The 18,321-nt window shown below is 36.3% G+C and overlaps 1 protein-coding gene across 2 annotated transcripts in view; it reads left to right on the top strand.

Annotated features, from left to right (window-relative positions):
• CFAP69 (cilia and flagella associated protein 69) overlaps positions 1-18,321 on the top strand; it is a 72,226-nt gene that overhangs the window by 6,411 nt on the left and 47,494 nt on the right. Inside the window, exons 2-6 of one of the 2 annotated variants that reach the window (XM_058424937.1) lie at positions 5,110-5,169; positions 7,789-7,854; positions 11,681-11,790; positions 14,911-14,987; positions 17,896-17,940. In XM_058424937.1, the coding sequence (XP_058280920.1) occupies positions 5,110-5,169; positions 7,789-7,854; positions 11,681-11,790; positions 14,911-14,987; positions 17,896-17,940 (358 nt within the window). Of the gene's footprint in view, positions 1-5,109; positions 5,170-7,788; positions 7,855-11,680; positions 11,791-14,910; positions 14,988-17,895; positions 17,995-18,321 lie in introns of both variants that reach the window. The other variant, XM_032761129.2, reaches the window with a different exon arrangement.

Genomic DNA, 18,321 nt, shown 5'->3' with positions numbered 1-18,321 from the left:
AATCTACCTCTTTGATGTTTTTAATTGCATTTGCTGTTGTCTGTACCAGTTGCTGCTACCTATTCAAGGCCCAAAGTTACAATCTACCTCCAACCCAGTCTTCTCCAGTTCAGTCTCACACAGCGTACAAGATGTTCTTTTCATAATTAAATTCTTCTGGTTAAATCTTGTGGAAATAAATGAAGGCTACCGCAATAAACAGAGACTGTTTATTCAGCGGTTGCTATAGGGAGGGAGTCAGCCACTATCACTTTTTGGCAGAGACTCCAATGCAGCCTGGGAAGCTTTATAGTGGGAAAAAAAAAGGTGTGGGGGAGGCTTCAGGTCTACTCTAATTGTAGGTTGCTGACATGGGAAAGCTGGAAGTGGGCTAGCTAGAAGTAGGGTATCCTCTGTGATTGACTTGGAAAGCATATTTGGCTTTCTCTGGTTGGTCTTAAGTTGGAAGCAGAGCGACAAAAACCGGGAAAGCTGGCAGTCATTGGCCAAATCCTGACTTTTCTGAGCCAACTGCTGCAGAGGTTGTTGGCCAGAGTTATTTTGTCACACATAGTCTGACCAGTTTTGTTTGTATGTTCAGTCTCAAACCATTCAATGGCTTTTTAAGATCCTTATGTTACATACAAAGCCTTCTAGGCCGGGCGCGGTGGCTCACGCCTGTAATCCCAGCACTTTGGGAGGCCGAGGCGGGCGGATCACGAGGTCAGGAGATCAAGACCATCCTGGCTAACACGGTGAATCGCCGTCTCTACTAAAAATACAAAAAAAAAAAAAAAAAAAATAGCCGGGCGAGGTGGCGGGCGCCTGTAGTCCCAGATACTCAGGAGGCTGAGGCAGGAGAATGGCGTGAACCCCGGGGGGCGGAGCCTGCAGTGAGCCGAGATCGCGCCACTGCACTCCAGCCTGGGCGACAGCGAGACTCCATCTCAAAAAAAAACCTTCTATAAAATCCCATGCCAGACCAATAGCTGCATGAGGTGAGGACATTGTTATTCCCCACACCTAGCACGATTTCTGAAACAAAAAAACCTACTAATAAATAGTTATAGAAGGAGGAAAAGTCTAGGGAAGGTAGAGGGAGAGAGAGAAATCTTTAAAAATCTGCCAAGCAGGTAAAACGTAGAGTAACATGAAATGGATAATGCAAGATAAATCTAAAAGGAATCTATGCCTTAATCTTTACTACTCTTTGTTCTTTTAAAAATTATACCTGCTCATTTGGAGAAAAAATCTGAAAATACACACAAATATTAGAAAGAAAATCCTGCATTGGGCTGGCCCAAGTGCAGTGCTGTTTACAGCTAATTGATTACAGCCAGTTACAGATTTCTTCCTTTTCCATTCCCACTGCTTCCCTTGATTAGCCTTAAAAAAAAAAAAAAAATCCTGCATTGACATTTCATTCCAATATCCTTGTCTAACCTTCTAAACAAATATTTCAGAAAACCAGAAAAGAAAAACCCACTCTGTGTGTGTGTGTGTGTGTGTGTGTGTGTGTGTGTGTGTGTGTGTGCGCGCGCGTATAAAATCTGAGAGTGTAGGAGGAAAAGAGAAAAGACAGCTGAGGTAGTGGTGGATATCACTGCCAAATCCCCAAATCTTAAAAGGCAGAAGTCTATTTACCAAAATTTTTTGTAACAGTAAATTTAACTATTTAACAGTAATATTTAACAATTTTTAATGGTAACATAAGACCAGGTATAGATTAATATTAATAAATCCTTTTTAAAATTATTTTTAAAAGTAAAAATGGCTGGGCATGTTGGCTCATGCCTGTAATTTCAAAACTTTGGGAGGCTGAGGCTGGCAGATTGCCTGAGCCCAGGCATTCCAAAACAGCCTGGGCAACATGGCGACACTCTGTCTCTACCAAAACTACAAAAATTAGCGAAGTGTGGGGTGGTGTGCCTCTGTAGTCCCAGCTGCTCAGGAGTCTGAGGTGGAAAGATTACCCGAGCCCAGGGAGGTTGAGGTAAGCAGTGAACCGTGATTGCACCACTGCACTCCAGCCTGAGCAACAGAGTAAGACTCTATGTCAAAAATAAATAAAAATAAATATAATTTTGAGTAAATGAGCTCATTCAGATACTTACTCCACAGACTTAAAGTTAGCATGTTTCATTACAAATTGTTTTTGATGCCATGACGTCTCAGTTAGGATTAATTTTTTTAAATTGTTTTTGAAAGAAATTTCTTGAGATCAGAATATATGAATTTGTAATTTTTAAAGGCAAGGAAATACTAAAACTAAGACAATGTAATAATGATTATGTAGAAGTATGGAAAAGTATGTATTGCAGATTTAAAACTCAGAAGCTGCCATGGTATTAACTAACACTAAGTGAAATTATGTAAAATACTTATGCATGTAAGGAAAAACAAAATATATAAAAATAAAAATAGATGCATTTACTACATGATAGGAATAAGTAGGATTTTTTCGCTTTTGTATATCTTTTATATCATCATTACATCACCTTTTCAAACATTTAATTTAAAGTAGAAGTAAGCATGAAAGCAGGAAAGAAGATACAAAGGAAACTGGGAGAGCTTAACTCCTGTAATGGGGGTAAGCACGTGACATAACACTGAATTAAGATAAAATGTCAGGTAGCAAGGCATTAATCCCCAAGATAAATATAGTCAAAACCACACTTAGAATTTGTAAATCTCGGCTGGGCACGGTGGCTCACGCTTGTAATCCCAGCACTTTGGGAGGCCAAGGTGGGCGGATCACGAGGTCAGGAGATCGAGACCACGGTGAAACCCCGTCTCTACTAAAAATACAAAAAATTAGCTGGGCGTGGTGGCGGGCGCCTGTAGTCCCAGCTACTCAGAGAGGCTGAGGCAGGAGAAGGGCGTGAACCCGGGAGGCGGAGCTTGCAGTGAGCCGAGATCGCGCCACTGCACTCCAGCCTGGGTGACAGAGCGAGACTCCGTCTCAAAAAAAAAAAAAAAAAAAGAATCCGTAGATCTCTGTATCATCATAAATACTTTACCTTTGATTGGATTATTTCATTTTTTTTGTTATTGGGGTTTTTTGTTTTGTTTTGCTATTTGCATTTTTTTGTTTGTTTGTTTTTTGAGACAGAGTCTCACTCTGTCACCCAGGTTGGAGTGCAGTGGTGTGATCTCGAATCACTGCAATGTCCACCTTCTGGGTTCAAGCGATTCTTCTGCCTCAGCCTCCCGAGTAGCTGGGATTACAGGTGCCCGCCATCACACCTGGCTAATTTTTTGTATTTTTAGTAAAGACGGGGTTTCACCATGTTCGCTAGGCTGGTCTCGAACTCCTAACCTCAGATGATCCACCCACCTCCACCTCCCAAGCGCTGGGATTACAGGTGTGAGCCACCGTGGCTGGCCTTGTTTTGCTATTGAGTTGTTTGTGCTCCTTGTATATTCTTGTTATTAATCCGTTGTCAGATGGATAGGTTGCAAATATTTTCTCCCATGTTTTGGGTTGTCTCTTCACTCTGTTAATTGTTTTCTTTCCTGTGGGTATGCTTTTTAGCTTGGTGTAATCCCGTTTGTCTATTTTTGCTTTTGTGGCCTATGCTTTTGAGGTCCTACCCAAAAAAACCTGTGCCCAGACCAGTGTCCCAAAATGTTTCCTAATGTTTTATTCCAGTGGCTTCATAGTTTGGGGTCTTATATTTAAGTCTTTAATCCATTTTGATTTGATTTTTTTATTTGGTGAGACATAGGAGTCTACTTTCATTCTTCTGCATATGTCTACCCAGTTTTCCTGACACCATTTATTGAAGAGACTGTTCTTTCCCCACTGTATGTTCTTGGTACCTTTGTCGAAAATGATTTGGCTGTGAATGCAGGGACTTATTTCTGGGTTCTCTGTTCTGTTTCATTAGCCTATGTGTCTGTTTTTATGCCAGTACCATGCTGTGTTGGTTACTACAGTTTTGCAGTATATTTTGAAGTCAGATAGTGTGGTGCCTCCAGCTCTTTTCTTTTTACTCAGGATTGCTTTGGGTGCTCGGGGTCTACTACTTAAACTTTGGATGATAGTACCCATTTACTTTCCCCTTTACCTATGAATAACTTTATTATAATATAGCCTCCACTTGGTTGCATTTTCCAAGTATTTATTAAGCAACTAACAATATTATATGTCAGGCCCAGTGTTGGATGCCAGGAGTGCCTGAAAGCAAAAAAATTTTTGCTCTTAAGAGAACTTTGGGGCAGGGAGTGGTGGGGAACGAGCATGTAGACCCTTTCAGAACAATGTGATGGGAATTTTAATGGATATAAACTTAGGGTGCTATGAGAGCACGTCATTTTTCTAGCCTTTTTCATCCTTTGGGAAGGTAACACCTGAGCTTCATCTTGAAGGACCTGTGGGAATTAACCAAGGAGAGGAATAGGAATGTAACAATATGAGTGACAACAGAGGAGATGTGAGAGGCATTAATGGGGAGTCATTGAATAGTTTAGACGGGTCATGTTCAGATTTGAGTTTTATTGTTCTGATGGTAGAATAGAGGATGGTGTTGAAGGGTGCAAGAGTGGAGTCGATGAGAACAGCAGGAACCCCGTGAAATTAAGTAAGAGCTAAGAACTGAATAAATCAGTAAGATGGAATGGGCTCAAGAAATATTTAAGATGTAAAATCTGTAGAACTTGGAAGTTCCTGTTTTTTTAATGTGGATGACTGGAAGAATGCTGGTACTAACTGAGATAAGGGGATACCTAGTTGAGAAAGGCAATCTCCTACCTGTAGTTTAGAAGCTACTCTTACCATATATCTGCATAGGCAAACTTAGTGTAATGTGTATACAAGTACAAGATAATTTTATTTCTCAACTTATGGAAGTACTATTATTCTAAATATTTTCTTGGGCCCTTCAGGGCTGATGAAATTTTAAAACATTAAGATTATATGAAATACTAGAATTCAGGAGGGGTTTTTTTTACTCCAAAATCTATTTATTCCTGTAAGTTTTCATCTACTTTTCATTCTCCCCTTACTATCTTAGTGTCATAAAACATTTTTTAAGTTACCAAGGGAAAGTATCATATAAATTAGTGTGTTAGATATGGCTTATTGATATAGAAGATGATATAGAATAGTAAGAGTTGTATGTTTTTTAGGGTATTTTCAAGCCTGTGGACTTCAATCATGTCATCAGACTCCTCGAAGAGACTGATAAAGTGAGTAAGCTTTGAGAGAAAATTACTCCTCTGCATTACTTACAAACTATATCCCTGAAAGGTAACATATATTCCTTGAAATGTAAGTCTCATTTATCTCCTTTTGTTGAAAACATTTTAAATAGTACATATCTTATATTCAAGGACTGTTTAAATTTAGCATGAATATATTTAATGAAGTGGGGAGACTGGAGGAAGAGAATAGATTGGCTTTTATGAGATGGACCAACCCATGGTGGTTGTAACAGAAGGAATCCTAAGAGTACAGAAAGGATCATCTAGCCTCTGTTAAGTGCTTGTTACCTGGTAGGATTGGAGGAGGGAAATGGTAGAAAACAAGGTACCGTGGTGTACTAATTATGAAATCAGGATAGATACACACAAAAATATACACATAGATAATTTATTTTGAGAACAATCATATATAGGATGTAATGGAAATTAAGTTATTTTAGACACAAGACTCAAAATTGGGAGAGTAGACATTGAGAGAAAAGATAACAAATGTATATGTACACATGCTCATATTACCACCTGATGTTATCAAGAATCAACTGAATGCCTAAAAGCCAGCACACACTAGGAACTTATGTGATGATTTCCAAAAAGGAATACATATTGTTAGTAAGTAGAAAATGAGTTGACCGCAAATGCCCATCAGTGATAGACTGGATAAAGAAAATGTGGCACATATACACCATGGAATACTATGCAGCCATAAAAAAGGATGAGTTCCTGTCCTTTCCAGGGACATGGATGAAGCTGGAAACCATAATTCTCAGCAAACTAACACAGGAACAGAAATTCAAACACTGCATGTTCTCACTCATAAGTGGGAGGTGAACAATGAGAACACATGGACACAGGGAGGGGAACATCACATACCAGGGCCTGTCAGGGGATGGGGGACTATGGGAAGGATAGCATTAGGAGAAATACCTAATGTAGATGACGGGTCGATGGGTGCAGCAAACCACATGGCACGTGTATACCTATGTAACAAACCTTCACATTCGGCACGTGTATCCCAGAACTTAAAGTATAATAAAAAAAAATTTTTTTTAAGTAAATGGGTTGACCGTAGTATAGCCTATCAAAAGAAAACAATGTCCTATGAATAGTAGGCACAAAAATTTGGTCACTGTTTTAACATTTTTTATTCTCTGCTTTTTTACATAGAAAGGAGAAAAAATGACTATTGGAATAATTTATCTTTTGCTGGCTATCATTGTTGTGAAAAGTTATTTTTTACTGTGACTATATCTACATTTCCTTAAAAAACCACAACTACATAGAGCGCCTATTAGCTGTTTAATAAGGCTACAGAGAAAAAGTATAGACAATATCACAGCTTTTCAGGAACATTTAAGATTAAAAGGACAGACAGAATTCAGTCATGGAAACACATCACTGTGTAGAAGTTTTACTTGCTTATTTTCATTTTTAATTGACTTAAGATGTTTGGCTTGCACAGAACACTGATCATATTTTAGAGGTTAAAAATACAATCTCTACAGTCAGCTTTCCAAGTTTGTCTTCTAACACCACCACTTTTTAGCTGTGTATTTTGGACACGTTACTTTAAAATGTTTTAGCTTGTGTTTCCTATTCTGGAAAACAGAGATCATAGTAGTATCTTCCTAATAGGGTCATTTTGGAAATTAATGAAGTGATATGTATGTATGGTACCCATGTGGTACATGACATAGAAAAAATATTCAATATGCTTTAACTGTTGTTAATATTATTTCTGGAAGCAAATTACTGCTTTTCTATTAACCTAGTTTTAATTCCCAATTTCCTAATCAAATTTAAATAATAGTCTATTTTTGATACATAATATCTGTAAATATTTATGGAGTACTTGTGATATTTTGTTACATGCATAAAATGTGTAATGATCAAGTCAGAGTATTTAGGCTATCTACCACCTCTAGCATTTATCATTTCTATGTGTTGGAAGCATTTCAAATCCCTCTTCTAGCTAGTTTGAAATATACAATACATTGTTGTTAACTTTAGTCACCCTACTTTGCTAACAAATATTCACTACCACAGTCTTCCTACCTTTTCTAATTATCATTCTAGTCTATATCTCCATGAGAAGAACTTTTTTAGCTTCCACACATGAGTGAAAATGTGTGATATTTGTCTTTCTAAACCTGGCTTATTTCACTTAATATCTTCTAGTTCCATCCATGCTGCTACAAATGACAGAATTTCATTCTTTTTTATGGCGTAATAGTATTCCATTGTATATATAGACCATATTTTCTTTATCCATTCATCCATTGATGGACACTTAAGTTGATTCCGTATCTTTGCTATTGTGAGTAGTGCTGCAATAAACATGGGACTGTAGGTATCTCATTGATATACTTACTGATTTCTTTTCTTTTGGATAAATACCCAGTAGTGAGATTGCTAGATCGTACAGTCATTCTGATAGTTTATTTTTACCTTCACTGTTTCAGAAAACATTTTATAATGTTTACATCATAATATAGTAATTTAAGAATTACTTGATAATTTTAAAGTGTCTACTTTTATGTTGAGAATTTTTAAAAATCTCAACAGATTTAATAGCACAAAAGAACTAAAATAGGTCATTTGTTTTAGGATGGTTTGGAAGAAAAACAACTTAAATTTGTCAAGAAACTGGTACAGTGTTATCAGAATGGACTTGTATCCTTTACATATATATGTATGTTCATTTCATTTATTCTGAAACGAGAATTTCTATTAGAAAATGTGTTAGTTTTCCATTGCTGTTGTAACAAATTACCACAAATTTGATGGCTTAAAACAACACAAAGTTATTATCATACAGTTTTGCAGGTTAGAAGTCCAAAATCAGCCTCAATGGACTAAAGTCAAGATGTTGGCAGGGCTGATTTCTCCTGAAGACTCTAGAGAGGAATCATTTCCTTGCTTTCCCCAGCTTTTGGAGGCTTCCTACATTCCTTGCCTCATGCCCTCTTCCCCCGACTGGCATCACTCTCACCTCTGCTCCTGTCATCACATCATCTTCTCTCTCTGACCCTCCCTTCCTCCCTCTTTCCTTTATAAGGATCCCTGTGATTATGGTGGGCCCACCTGGATAATCTAGTACAATTTTCTCATCTCAAAATTCTTAATCATATGTGAAAAGTCCCTTTGCTATGTAACATAGTTACAGGTTCCAGGAATTAGGACATGGACATCTTGGGGAAGGCCATTCATCTGTCTACCACAGAAATACTGGAGAGGCCATTATTCTGTCTACTACAGAAAATATCTAACATTTTATGTTCTTTACAAGACTGTATTTTCTATCAGATAATGTAGACAAAATTGAAGAAACAATATAACACAAGTAACTGTGGATAATGTCAGTTTTTGTAGATTCAGAAAGACAATGGATGTAGTTAGAGGCCCAAGTCAAAGTCATTATTTCTATTAACTTACATGGGCCGTTGTACCTTTGATAAGCTTCTTAACTTCTCCACCCTTGTAAAGTAATAGAAGCTCATGAGGTTGTTAGCAAGATTAGATGAGATTATGTACATGCAAGCGCTTGATAATCTGCAAAATATTATATAAATATATTATCCCTACTAAATATACCACCCTGATCAGAATACATGGAAACCAGTGTGTCTTAAAACTATCTGTACATAAAAGCCAGGTGCGATGGCTTACACCTATAATCCCAGCAATTTGGGAGACCAAGACAGGAGGATTTCTTGAGGCTAGGAGTTCAAGACCAGACTGGTCAACATACCAAGACCCTGCCTCTACAAAAAAACAAATAGCCAGGTGTGGTGGTGTGTGCCCATATTCCTAGCTACTGGGAAGGCTAAGGCAGGAGGATTGCTGAAACCCAGGAATTCAAGGTTACAGTGATCAAAGATTGTGACACTATACTCCAGTGTGAACAACTGAGTGAGACCCTGTCTCAAAAACAAACAAACAAACAAACAAACAAACACTACCTGTGGATAAGAACCAGTTTGTTGTGTTTTGTTTTGGGGGGTTTTTTTGTTTGTTTGTTTGTTTGTTTTTGAGACAGAGTCTCCATCCAGCCTTAGTTGCCCAGACTGGAGTATAGTGGGGCAGTCATAGCTCACTGCAACTTCAAACTCCTGGGCTTAAGCGATCCTCTCACCTCAGCCTCCCAAGTAGCTGGGACTACAGGAATGCACCCACCACACCCAGTTAATTCTTTATTTTTTTGTGGAGTCTCATTATATTGTCCAGGTTGGTCTCAAATTCCTGAGCTCAAACAATCCTCTCGCCTCGGCCTCCCAAAGTGCTGGGTTTACAGGTGTGAGCCACCACAGCTGGCCATTTTTTTTAACATTTACATATATATGCTACTGTAAAATACAATAAAAGTATCCCACAAATATTAGATTGTTATAAAAGTTTTTATATGTCCACTCTTACTTTCTGTATTCATTTTGTCACAGACTGGTAAATACACTTCCCAGAACTGACAGTGGTCCATAGACCACACTTCGAATAGTATTCATCTAAATCAAGCTTGTCCAACCCTCAACCTGTGGGCTGCATGCTGCCCAGGATGGCTTTGAATGCAGCCCGACACAAATTTGTAAACTTACTTAAAACATTATGATTTTTTTGACAATTTTTTTTAGTTCATCAGCTATCATTAGTGTTTGAGTATTTTATGTGTGTCCCAAGACAATTCTTCTTCTTCCAGTGTGGGCCAGGGAATCCAAAAGACTGGACACCCTGAAAATGATCTTGAACAGTTGTCTGACTTGGTCTAAAGAAGTTATCAAGCCCATGCACTGTGGCTCATGCCTGTAATCTCAGCACCCTAGGAGTCTGAGGCAGGAGGATCATTTGAGGCCAGGAGTTTGAAACCAGCCTGGGCAATATAGCAAGACCCCATCTCTAAAAAAAAAAAAAGCCATGTATGGTGATGCACACCTGTAGTTTTATCTTCTCCAGAGGCTGAGGCTGAGGTGGAAGGGTCGTTTGAGCCCAGAAATTCGAGGCTGCAGTGAGCTATGTTTGTGCCACTGCACTCCAACCTGGGTACGGGTGACTGAGTGAGATTCTGTCTCTAAAAAAAAGAAAAAAAGAAAAGTTATCAAGCTCTAATATTAGCTCATTACAGTTCAAAACCTCTTAAGACTTCCATTCAGGAAAATGTTTCTTGTAATTTTATCTAAATCTTTTATTATATTTTAGCCTTGGTTTTATTTGGACCTGTTCAATCTTAGGGCTTATGTATATCAAGACCTATTTACTGGTAGCTGAAAATGTCTACTAGCAGGGATTTCTTTTCCTATTTTAACCTGACACCTCAACACCTCCATTTTTTTTTTCTTCATGTTAAACCGTTGGTGGCAACTGGCCCTATTTCTGAATCCCTTTCATAGGCTGGCTATAGAAGTTGTAAAACTTAACAAAGTTAGAGAAGTATCTCGGTCACTTCTCTAGGAAGTTAACAGAGCTTTCTATTTCCAGTGTACCCTGCTCTCCCATCTTTTCCTAAAAGGTCCTAGAAAAAGGCTAGAAGTAATAAGATTCAACTAAGAAGTGTAAGTCACATCTACCATAATTTCTTAGCTGTAAAACAAAATCAATGAAATGTGTTTATGTGCCAATAGGATTTTTTTTTTTTTTTTTTTTTTTTAGACAGAATCTCACTGTGTCATTCAGGATGCAGTGCAGTGGCACGATCTCAGCTCACTGCCATCTCCGCCTCCTGGGTTCAAGCGATTCTCCTGCCTCAGCCTCCTGAATAGCTGAGATTACAGGCACGCACCACCACGCCCAGCAAATTTTTGTATTTTTAGTAGAGACGGGGTTTCACCATGTTGGTCAGGCTGGTCTCGAACTCCTGACCTCGTGATCCACCTGCCTCGGACTCCCAAAGTGCTGGGATTACAGGCGTGAGCCACCACACCCAGCCAGCAGGATTTTTAAATAGATAAAAGATGCTTTTATCTGAATATCTAGAAAGGCCATATTTTGCTTTCATATTAGTTTCAGATAAAATCCTAACCAATTTAAGCCTTAAACACAGGAAAATGCATCTCAGTTTAATATTAATAAAATAGGAGAGTAAAGTAAGGTTTGGGTTGCTTATTCTGAGACAGCATATGTTTGTGTGGGCAGGGGTAAGGGGTGAAGATGAAGGGTATAATTGAGCCAAATCAATAAGTTAATGTTTTCAATGTGCTATTACTCATTGCCAGTGGGAAGTTATTGATCAACTGAATCTGTGTTGTGGCATTTGGTAATCCAATTCTAAAGTTGTGAGAGGAAAAAAATTTTGAGTAGGCATTTACTGAGGCAAAAATGAAATGGTTTTTTTAAAAATATGGTTCTAAATTTCCTTTTTTAGACTTCAAAATAAGAATAATTAAAACAGTATCTACCACATTTGGCAAAATAGTTGGAATTCTATAGACTTTCTTCGCAGAAATACTATAAAGAATATGTTAATAAAGATATTAATCTTAATTTTATTTCTTAACTAAAAATATTAAAGCCATTAAGGGATTTAGCACAGATATTTAAAATTCTGAATCTGTGTGCAGGAAAAATAAAAAACCAGCCTCGTTTTGTAGAATCTGCATGTGATATCATAAAACTGTGTGGGTAAGTTATCGTTCTTTAACTTTATTTTGTAGTAACATGGAGTATTTTATTATGTTTCTTATATCACAAACATACAATGCATTATAGTGTAGCAGATTGCTACAAAACTCAGAAAACTTCAGTTCATCACTTGATTCCGGCAGTTGGTATTTCAGGTAATCAGTTTGCTGTGGTCTGAGATTGCTAGCCACAAGAGATTAAATTCTAAGTATATTGAAATGCTTTCTTGTAATTAGTTACTCTGAAGTAAATGCTAAATATTAGATGTAACCAAGGAATTGTAGTATTTTCAGAAAATCTTTGAGTGAACTTATGGATATGCTTATAGTTTCAGTCTAGTTTTTTTCTCTGTCTTTAGAAAGTTTTGGTCTCAAAGCTATATTAGGTTATATATGTCATGTTTTATTTGATTTTTGAAATTTGAGTGAAGAATAAAAATCACCAATTACATTTGATACATATTTTTAAAATGTAAGTTAGAGGTAAGAATTGTAAAATTAACATGTCTTATTCTTTCTACTGTTGGTTCTCTAACAAAGTTCTGGGAACTGAGTATTTTAGTTGCTAAATGTAATGTAGTAGGGAGGAATAAACCTTTCTGACAATTTTACCTTCTGAACCTTTCTACCAATTTAACTTTTTAGATAGCAATTATTTATTTTAATATACAAATAATATATAAATAATAGAAAGGTTTAGTAGAATTATGCATACATGGTAGGTTCTAACTCTCACTTTTAGATTTACCAGCAATATTTAAAATGTAACCACTTAAATTTATGTTTTTTGATATCTGAATAAAATAACCAAAATAATATATTGAATGCCTATACCATGCCTTGCTTTTTAATAGGGACAATGGAAAATAAATGGTTGCTCTGGTGTTTGCAAGGAACAAATTGGAAATTATTATTATATTGACATACGATTATATAATGTAAAACTTTTAAATCTCAAGGCTTTGCAAGTCCTAGAATGCCAAGTTTATAAGAATTGCTTTCAACATATATGCTCCTACAGAGCTCTGCACAAAGTTCCTTCTCTACGAAAACTTGTGACTGAATGTTTAATTGTATAACATGATAAATCCTTTTTAGCTGCAGGCTTCATTTTCCCTCATATTTCATAATTATTCACATTGTTAATTTTTTCTACTTTTCTAATTTCGGCTTATGTCTAGATAACTTCTCTACGCCTCACCCTCACTTGTTTCTCTTTTCAAGACATTTCTGGAAGGTAAAAGCAATAAAAATAGAATAATAATGTCAAGCCTTTCCGTTTTGGCCTCCAAGTAGTATGGTTTTCTTACTGCATCAGAAGTATAATGCTAATTTTTTCATAAACTTTTTGGTTGAAAACTCTTCTGATGCTTTATCTTATAGGTTGTCTCCTTTGCTAGAAAAGGAAAAAGTTTGGGAACAAAAAGTACTAGTTTTAGAGTCCTTCACTTTAGAGATCCAACAAGCAGCTGGATAAAATGTAATACGTTATTTGTTTCAAATGACAAATTCTGACAAACACTAGAAATGAACTTCTGTGGCATTTATAAAATTGTCCTTTTTGTAGCTTGCTCTTCAGATATCTTTAAATTCAAATTGGCCTGTATATTGCTATTGATACATCCTCATGTGATACTTCTCAATGCCATTTTCAACTACTTCTTTAATTTTTCTTGAAAAATATGAATTGGCTGGGTGCGGTGGCTCATGCCTGTAATCCCAGCACTTTGGGAGGCTGAGGCAGGCGGATCACGAGGTCAGGAGATCGAGACCATCCTGGATAACATGGTGAAACCCCATCTCTACTAAAAATGCAAAAAAATAGCTGGGCGTGGTGGCAGACGCCTGTAGTCCCAGCTACTCGGGAGGCTGAGGCAGGAGAATGGTGTGAACCCGGAAGGCAGAGTTTGCAGTGAGCCGAGATTGCGCCACTGCACTCCAGCCTGGGTGACAGAGCAAGACTCCGTCTCGGAAAAAATAAAAAATAAAAAAAATATATATATATGAATTAAAAGTCCTCTATAGGATATATTGTACTTTAAATAATACAGGAGGTTCAAATTTTGAACTCAAATAACTTTTGTATTTTCTTTGAAATTTAGACCAACCCAGGTTTATGTGCTGGATCTTTTATGATTTATAAATAAGTTACTTTAAAATAACTTTGGTTATAGTAGTTGTGAAATGCAATTCTAATATAATTAATATCTGTTAGCTTGAATGCCTTAATGTCTGCAAAACCATTCTGTTATTTTGTGGATAGTTACTAACCCAGCTAATAAGCAAAAATGCACTGATCTCTAAGAATGAATAAACTATCGATTTTGCCTAGAGTTTTGAAAATTTCAGGAAAAGCTCTTAACCAGTTTTTAAGTTACTGGTGAGCTTAGATCTATGGTTTGTATCAGATTATCCAGTGTCATACTAACTTTGATATAATTATAGCTATAGTTTATTACTATTTTGACCTCAAAGAGAAAGAGGGTTCCTAAGTTTTTTTATTCATGAAGCGATGGAAAATGGCTTTCTTAACCTATGCCTTTTACATCCATTTCTTAATTTTTATAATTAATATAATATTTTCTTTTTGGTCAGTTCGTTAGAAACATTTTTTTTCTTTTTTTCTTTTTGATGGAGGCTCGCTCACTCAGTCGCCAGGCTGGAGTGCAGTGGCGCAATCTCAGCTCACTGCAACCTCTGCCTCCAGGATTCTAGCGATTCTCCTGCTTCAGCCTCCCGAGTAGCTGGGACTACAGGTGCACGCCAGCATGCCCAGTGAATTTTTGTATTTTTAGAAGAGACAGAATTTCACCATGTTGGCCAGGATGATCTCTGTCTCTTGACATCGTGATCCACCCACCTCAGCCTCCCAAAGTGCTGGGATTACAGGCGTGAGCCGCTGTACCCGGCCCCAGAAACATTTTTAATAGTTACAATACTATTAAACTATAATACTATGGATTACAACTGGTAGTTAATAGTTGGCAATTCCCCAGGGCTAAAGAATAGAATATTATTATTAATTTATTCTTTAGAAATGAACTCTCGCCCACTTACAAATTATGCTTCAATCAAAGACTTTATTAAAAATTACTCTTACAATTCTTCATTCTTATTGAAGCTTGCCATTTTTGAAAAAGAAAGTGTCGGATGAAATAACTTATGCTGAAGATACTGCTAATTCAATTGCACTTCTGGGTAAGTTAAGATTTCCTTAAGGTATAGGGATGTAACATATGACAGGTCCTACTGACAAGGGAATATCTATTTTCCCCAAGTTTCACTAAGAGGACTCCTTCTCCATATCTAGGATCTTCTCTTGTTAGTGAATTAATCACAGTGTGCTTGGTGATCATTCTGGTATTGTATTCTGTTCAGGTTGTTTCATGATACCAATAAAAGTCCATCTTCTAAGTACAAGGACAGGCTGATTATGTAGTTTGATGAATTATTATTTAGTTTGATGAAGTGTTTGTTAACTATTTTTGTAAATCAGAAAGTGTACATACCCTTTTTAAGTAATCACAAAAACATTTCAACTTTGAACTCTAATATTTAATTGCTACAATCATAGAAGTATTCATTAAATGATCTAAAATTTTAAATCAAATCATAAAATGATAGCATATTAACAACTTCAGCATAACAGACATAAAGATGCAGATGCCTATATTTTGTACACAAAAATATGAAAAATACCATAAAAGGGTAGGCATTTATATATGGGTTATCATTTGATTTTCTAGAGAAAGAAAACAATTTCCTAGGAAATTAGATCAGGGAAACACTGGCTCTTTGAGTCAGCTCCTGGGACATGACAGCATGTTCCCAAAACAAATCCTACATTAAATCTATACTTACTAGTTTAGGTCTTTATTTGTACAGGAGGAATAAAAGATACACAACTGATTCAATGCATTTTTAAAAATGTTTACTGAATAGTGATGTTCCCAGCATTATACTCCATATAGAAAGATGTTAGAGATTCAACTGGAATGAAGAAAAAAAGGATTTTTATTTTTAACATGACACTAACCCTTTTATATCTCAGTAGGTGTTATAGTTTTTAATTTTAGTTACTTTGGGAAAACTACCTAGGGTTCACCTACTCTATATCCTAGAGTAGGTGAAGGTGTTGTGGAGATTAGGTTAAACATGAGGGGGGCAGTTTAAAGAAAAACACCTTAGGAAGCAGGCAGGTTCAGAAATATGGGAATTTTTACTTATGTGAATCTCTATCATCAGTGGAAATTTACAATGAGAAGCCAACCCAAAAGAGGACATGGTAGTAGTAATAGATAAAAAGTGTAGTTTTTGTTGACAACGTTATTTTTTAAAATACCCCTGTTGCCATTATTTTAAAATATTGCTTCCAAGAGGGTTGACAGTCACTTGTATTATAAATACATGGCCCACTTTTTACTGAGTGTCAACTTGTTCTTTGCTTAATGACTGGTACCCTGCCTGCAGAACATGTTACTATCTCATATGACAACAGTATGAACTCTTTAAATGAGCTTCCTTCGCTGATTACTGACTGCAAGTACTGCTCTTCCATCTCTTGATTTTTTTAATGGCTGGAAACATTAATTTAAACTAAAATAATTGTATATAAGATGAAATGTTGAACAAAAACTCTTCATGATTTTAGTTAGAACTTCCAGTTTCTACTACATACTAATAAGTTATATTACATTTTCTTCCAAATGATACATAGATATTTCTGACTCAGAAGCAAGATTCTGGAAATGGATGGGGGAATAAGTTGGTACTCTGCCCTGGGATTATGAAACAGGAAGCTATGATAAATTGTCTAAATTTACAGGAACTAAAACAGTGGTAAAGCAGATGAAAGACCCTAGAATTTCCCATAAGCCTGCATATTTGGATAGTCTTGTTGGAAAAGCTTAGTTGTTCCTGTTGCCTAATATGTTGTAAAACCGAAGTAGTGATTTTGCAACTCCAGAAGAACAGTCCAAAAAATAAATAAAATTTAGAGTTAGAATAATCTTAAAACTGTCTTTTAAGTGATATCTTTTGCAGAGATTCTCATGAAGCTAGGGTCAGGCTTTCCTTTGTGCTTCCTCCTTCTGTCCACTTGCCACCCCACTTGCTGACCACCTCCAGAGATGAGCATCTTGCAAGGGCTAATGCAAAAGAGGAAGTCCTAATTATTCTTTTACCCTCAGAGAGTCCAACCAGTTCTAGTTTAGTTCTAACGTCGATATTACTGACTACCGCTCTCCTTGGGCATTCAGAGAACCTGGATCATTTCCAGAGTCCCACAGATCATTTTCAGATACCCTTGAGGATCATGTGTATAGGACTTCAACAGAGTAGATGCAATCCAGTTTGAAATACAGGCTGAAGCCAATTTAATTATAGTTTAGATATGACTGAAAACGAACCTTCCTATTCGCCAACCCCACGCAAACAGCTTGAACATAAAACTGTTACCCTTGCATGTGGGGCAGCTGCTTAAAAACTCACTCTCTTCCAGTCTGCCAACAAATTGAAGAGCAAAGTTCACCTGGAACTTCTCTAAGCAAAGAATGCATTAGTAAAGGCAAAAAATTACTGACCCTCTAGTTAGGGAGAAAAATGCTAACCCATGTCTTGTCAAAATAATAGTATCTAACACATGTAGAACTTACAATATGCTAGATACTTTTCTCAGCCCTTTTCTCATATTAGCTAATTTAATTCTCACAACAATCTTAAATGTGGTAACTATTGTTATACCTGCTTAATAGATGAGAAAAGTAAGACACAAGTTTACATGGGTAGTAAATGGCATAGCCAGGATTTAATCTTAGACAGTCTAGTTCTAGCATTTGTGTTAATAATCATCATTCTTTTCTCCCTAGAAAGGAGAGGCTGAATTGATTGAGGGGCCAAATGTATAAGGATGGATTCAGGGTACTGTTTATATGTATATGTATGTATGTGTGTGAGCATATGTATAAAAATATGTATATAAATTGAACATGATCCAGTTTGAATCTCTGAGAATATTTTTAATAATCATATTAATATTTTATGCCTAAATTCTACAAATAAGCTTATGACAGTGTTGTTTAATAGCACCTGTTTATCTTTCTGGCAGGTGACTTAATGAAAATACCGAGTTCTGAATTGAGAATACAAATTTGTAAGTGTATTGTTGATTTTTATCATGCAGAACCACCAAAGAAGCATATTCCAGGTGAAGTTTACAATGGTCTTTCAGTGATAACTTGTGTATTTAGAAAACAGAACATTCTCATATCTCTTTGAATTTGACAGACACAGTGGGCTCATAAATGTAACACATTAAAAAGAAAGCTTTTTTGTAGTCTTGAGCTCTTCAATCATCTTTTAAAAGTTATATATGTATTTTTCAGTTTTTGATTTGCATATTTTTATTCTGATGCTAAATATGAACAAATTTGTAAAGTGATGCCCAATTTAGTTTATTAATAATTATAAATGTTACTATTATATTATTTATTACCATTGATAAAATTATTTTTTAAACACTTTATAATTATTT

The sequence above is a fragment of the Hylobates moloch genome, unplaced genomic scaffold (assembly GCF_009828535.3).
Source record: "Hylobates moloch isolate HMO894 unplaced genomic scaffold, HMol_V3 SCAFFOLD_1, whole genome shotgun sequence".
In the NCBI taxonomy this organism is placed as follows: domain Eukaryota; kingdom Metazoa; phylum Chordata; class Mammalia; order Primates; family Hylobatidae; genus Hylobates; species Hylobates moloch.
Note: the sequence above shows the minus strand (reverse complement) of the source record. Positions and strands in the feature narration are given on the sequence as shown.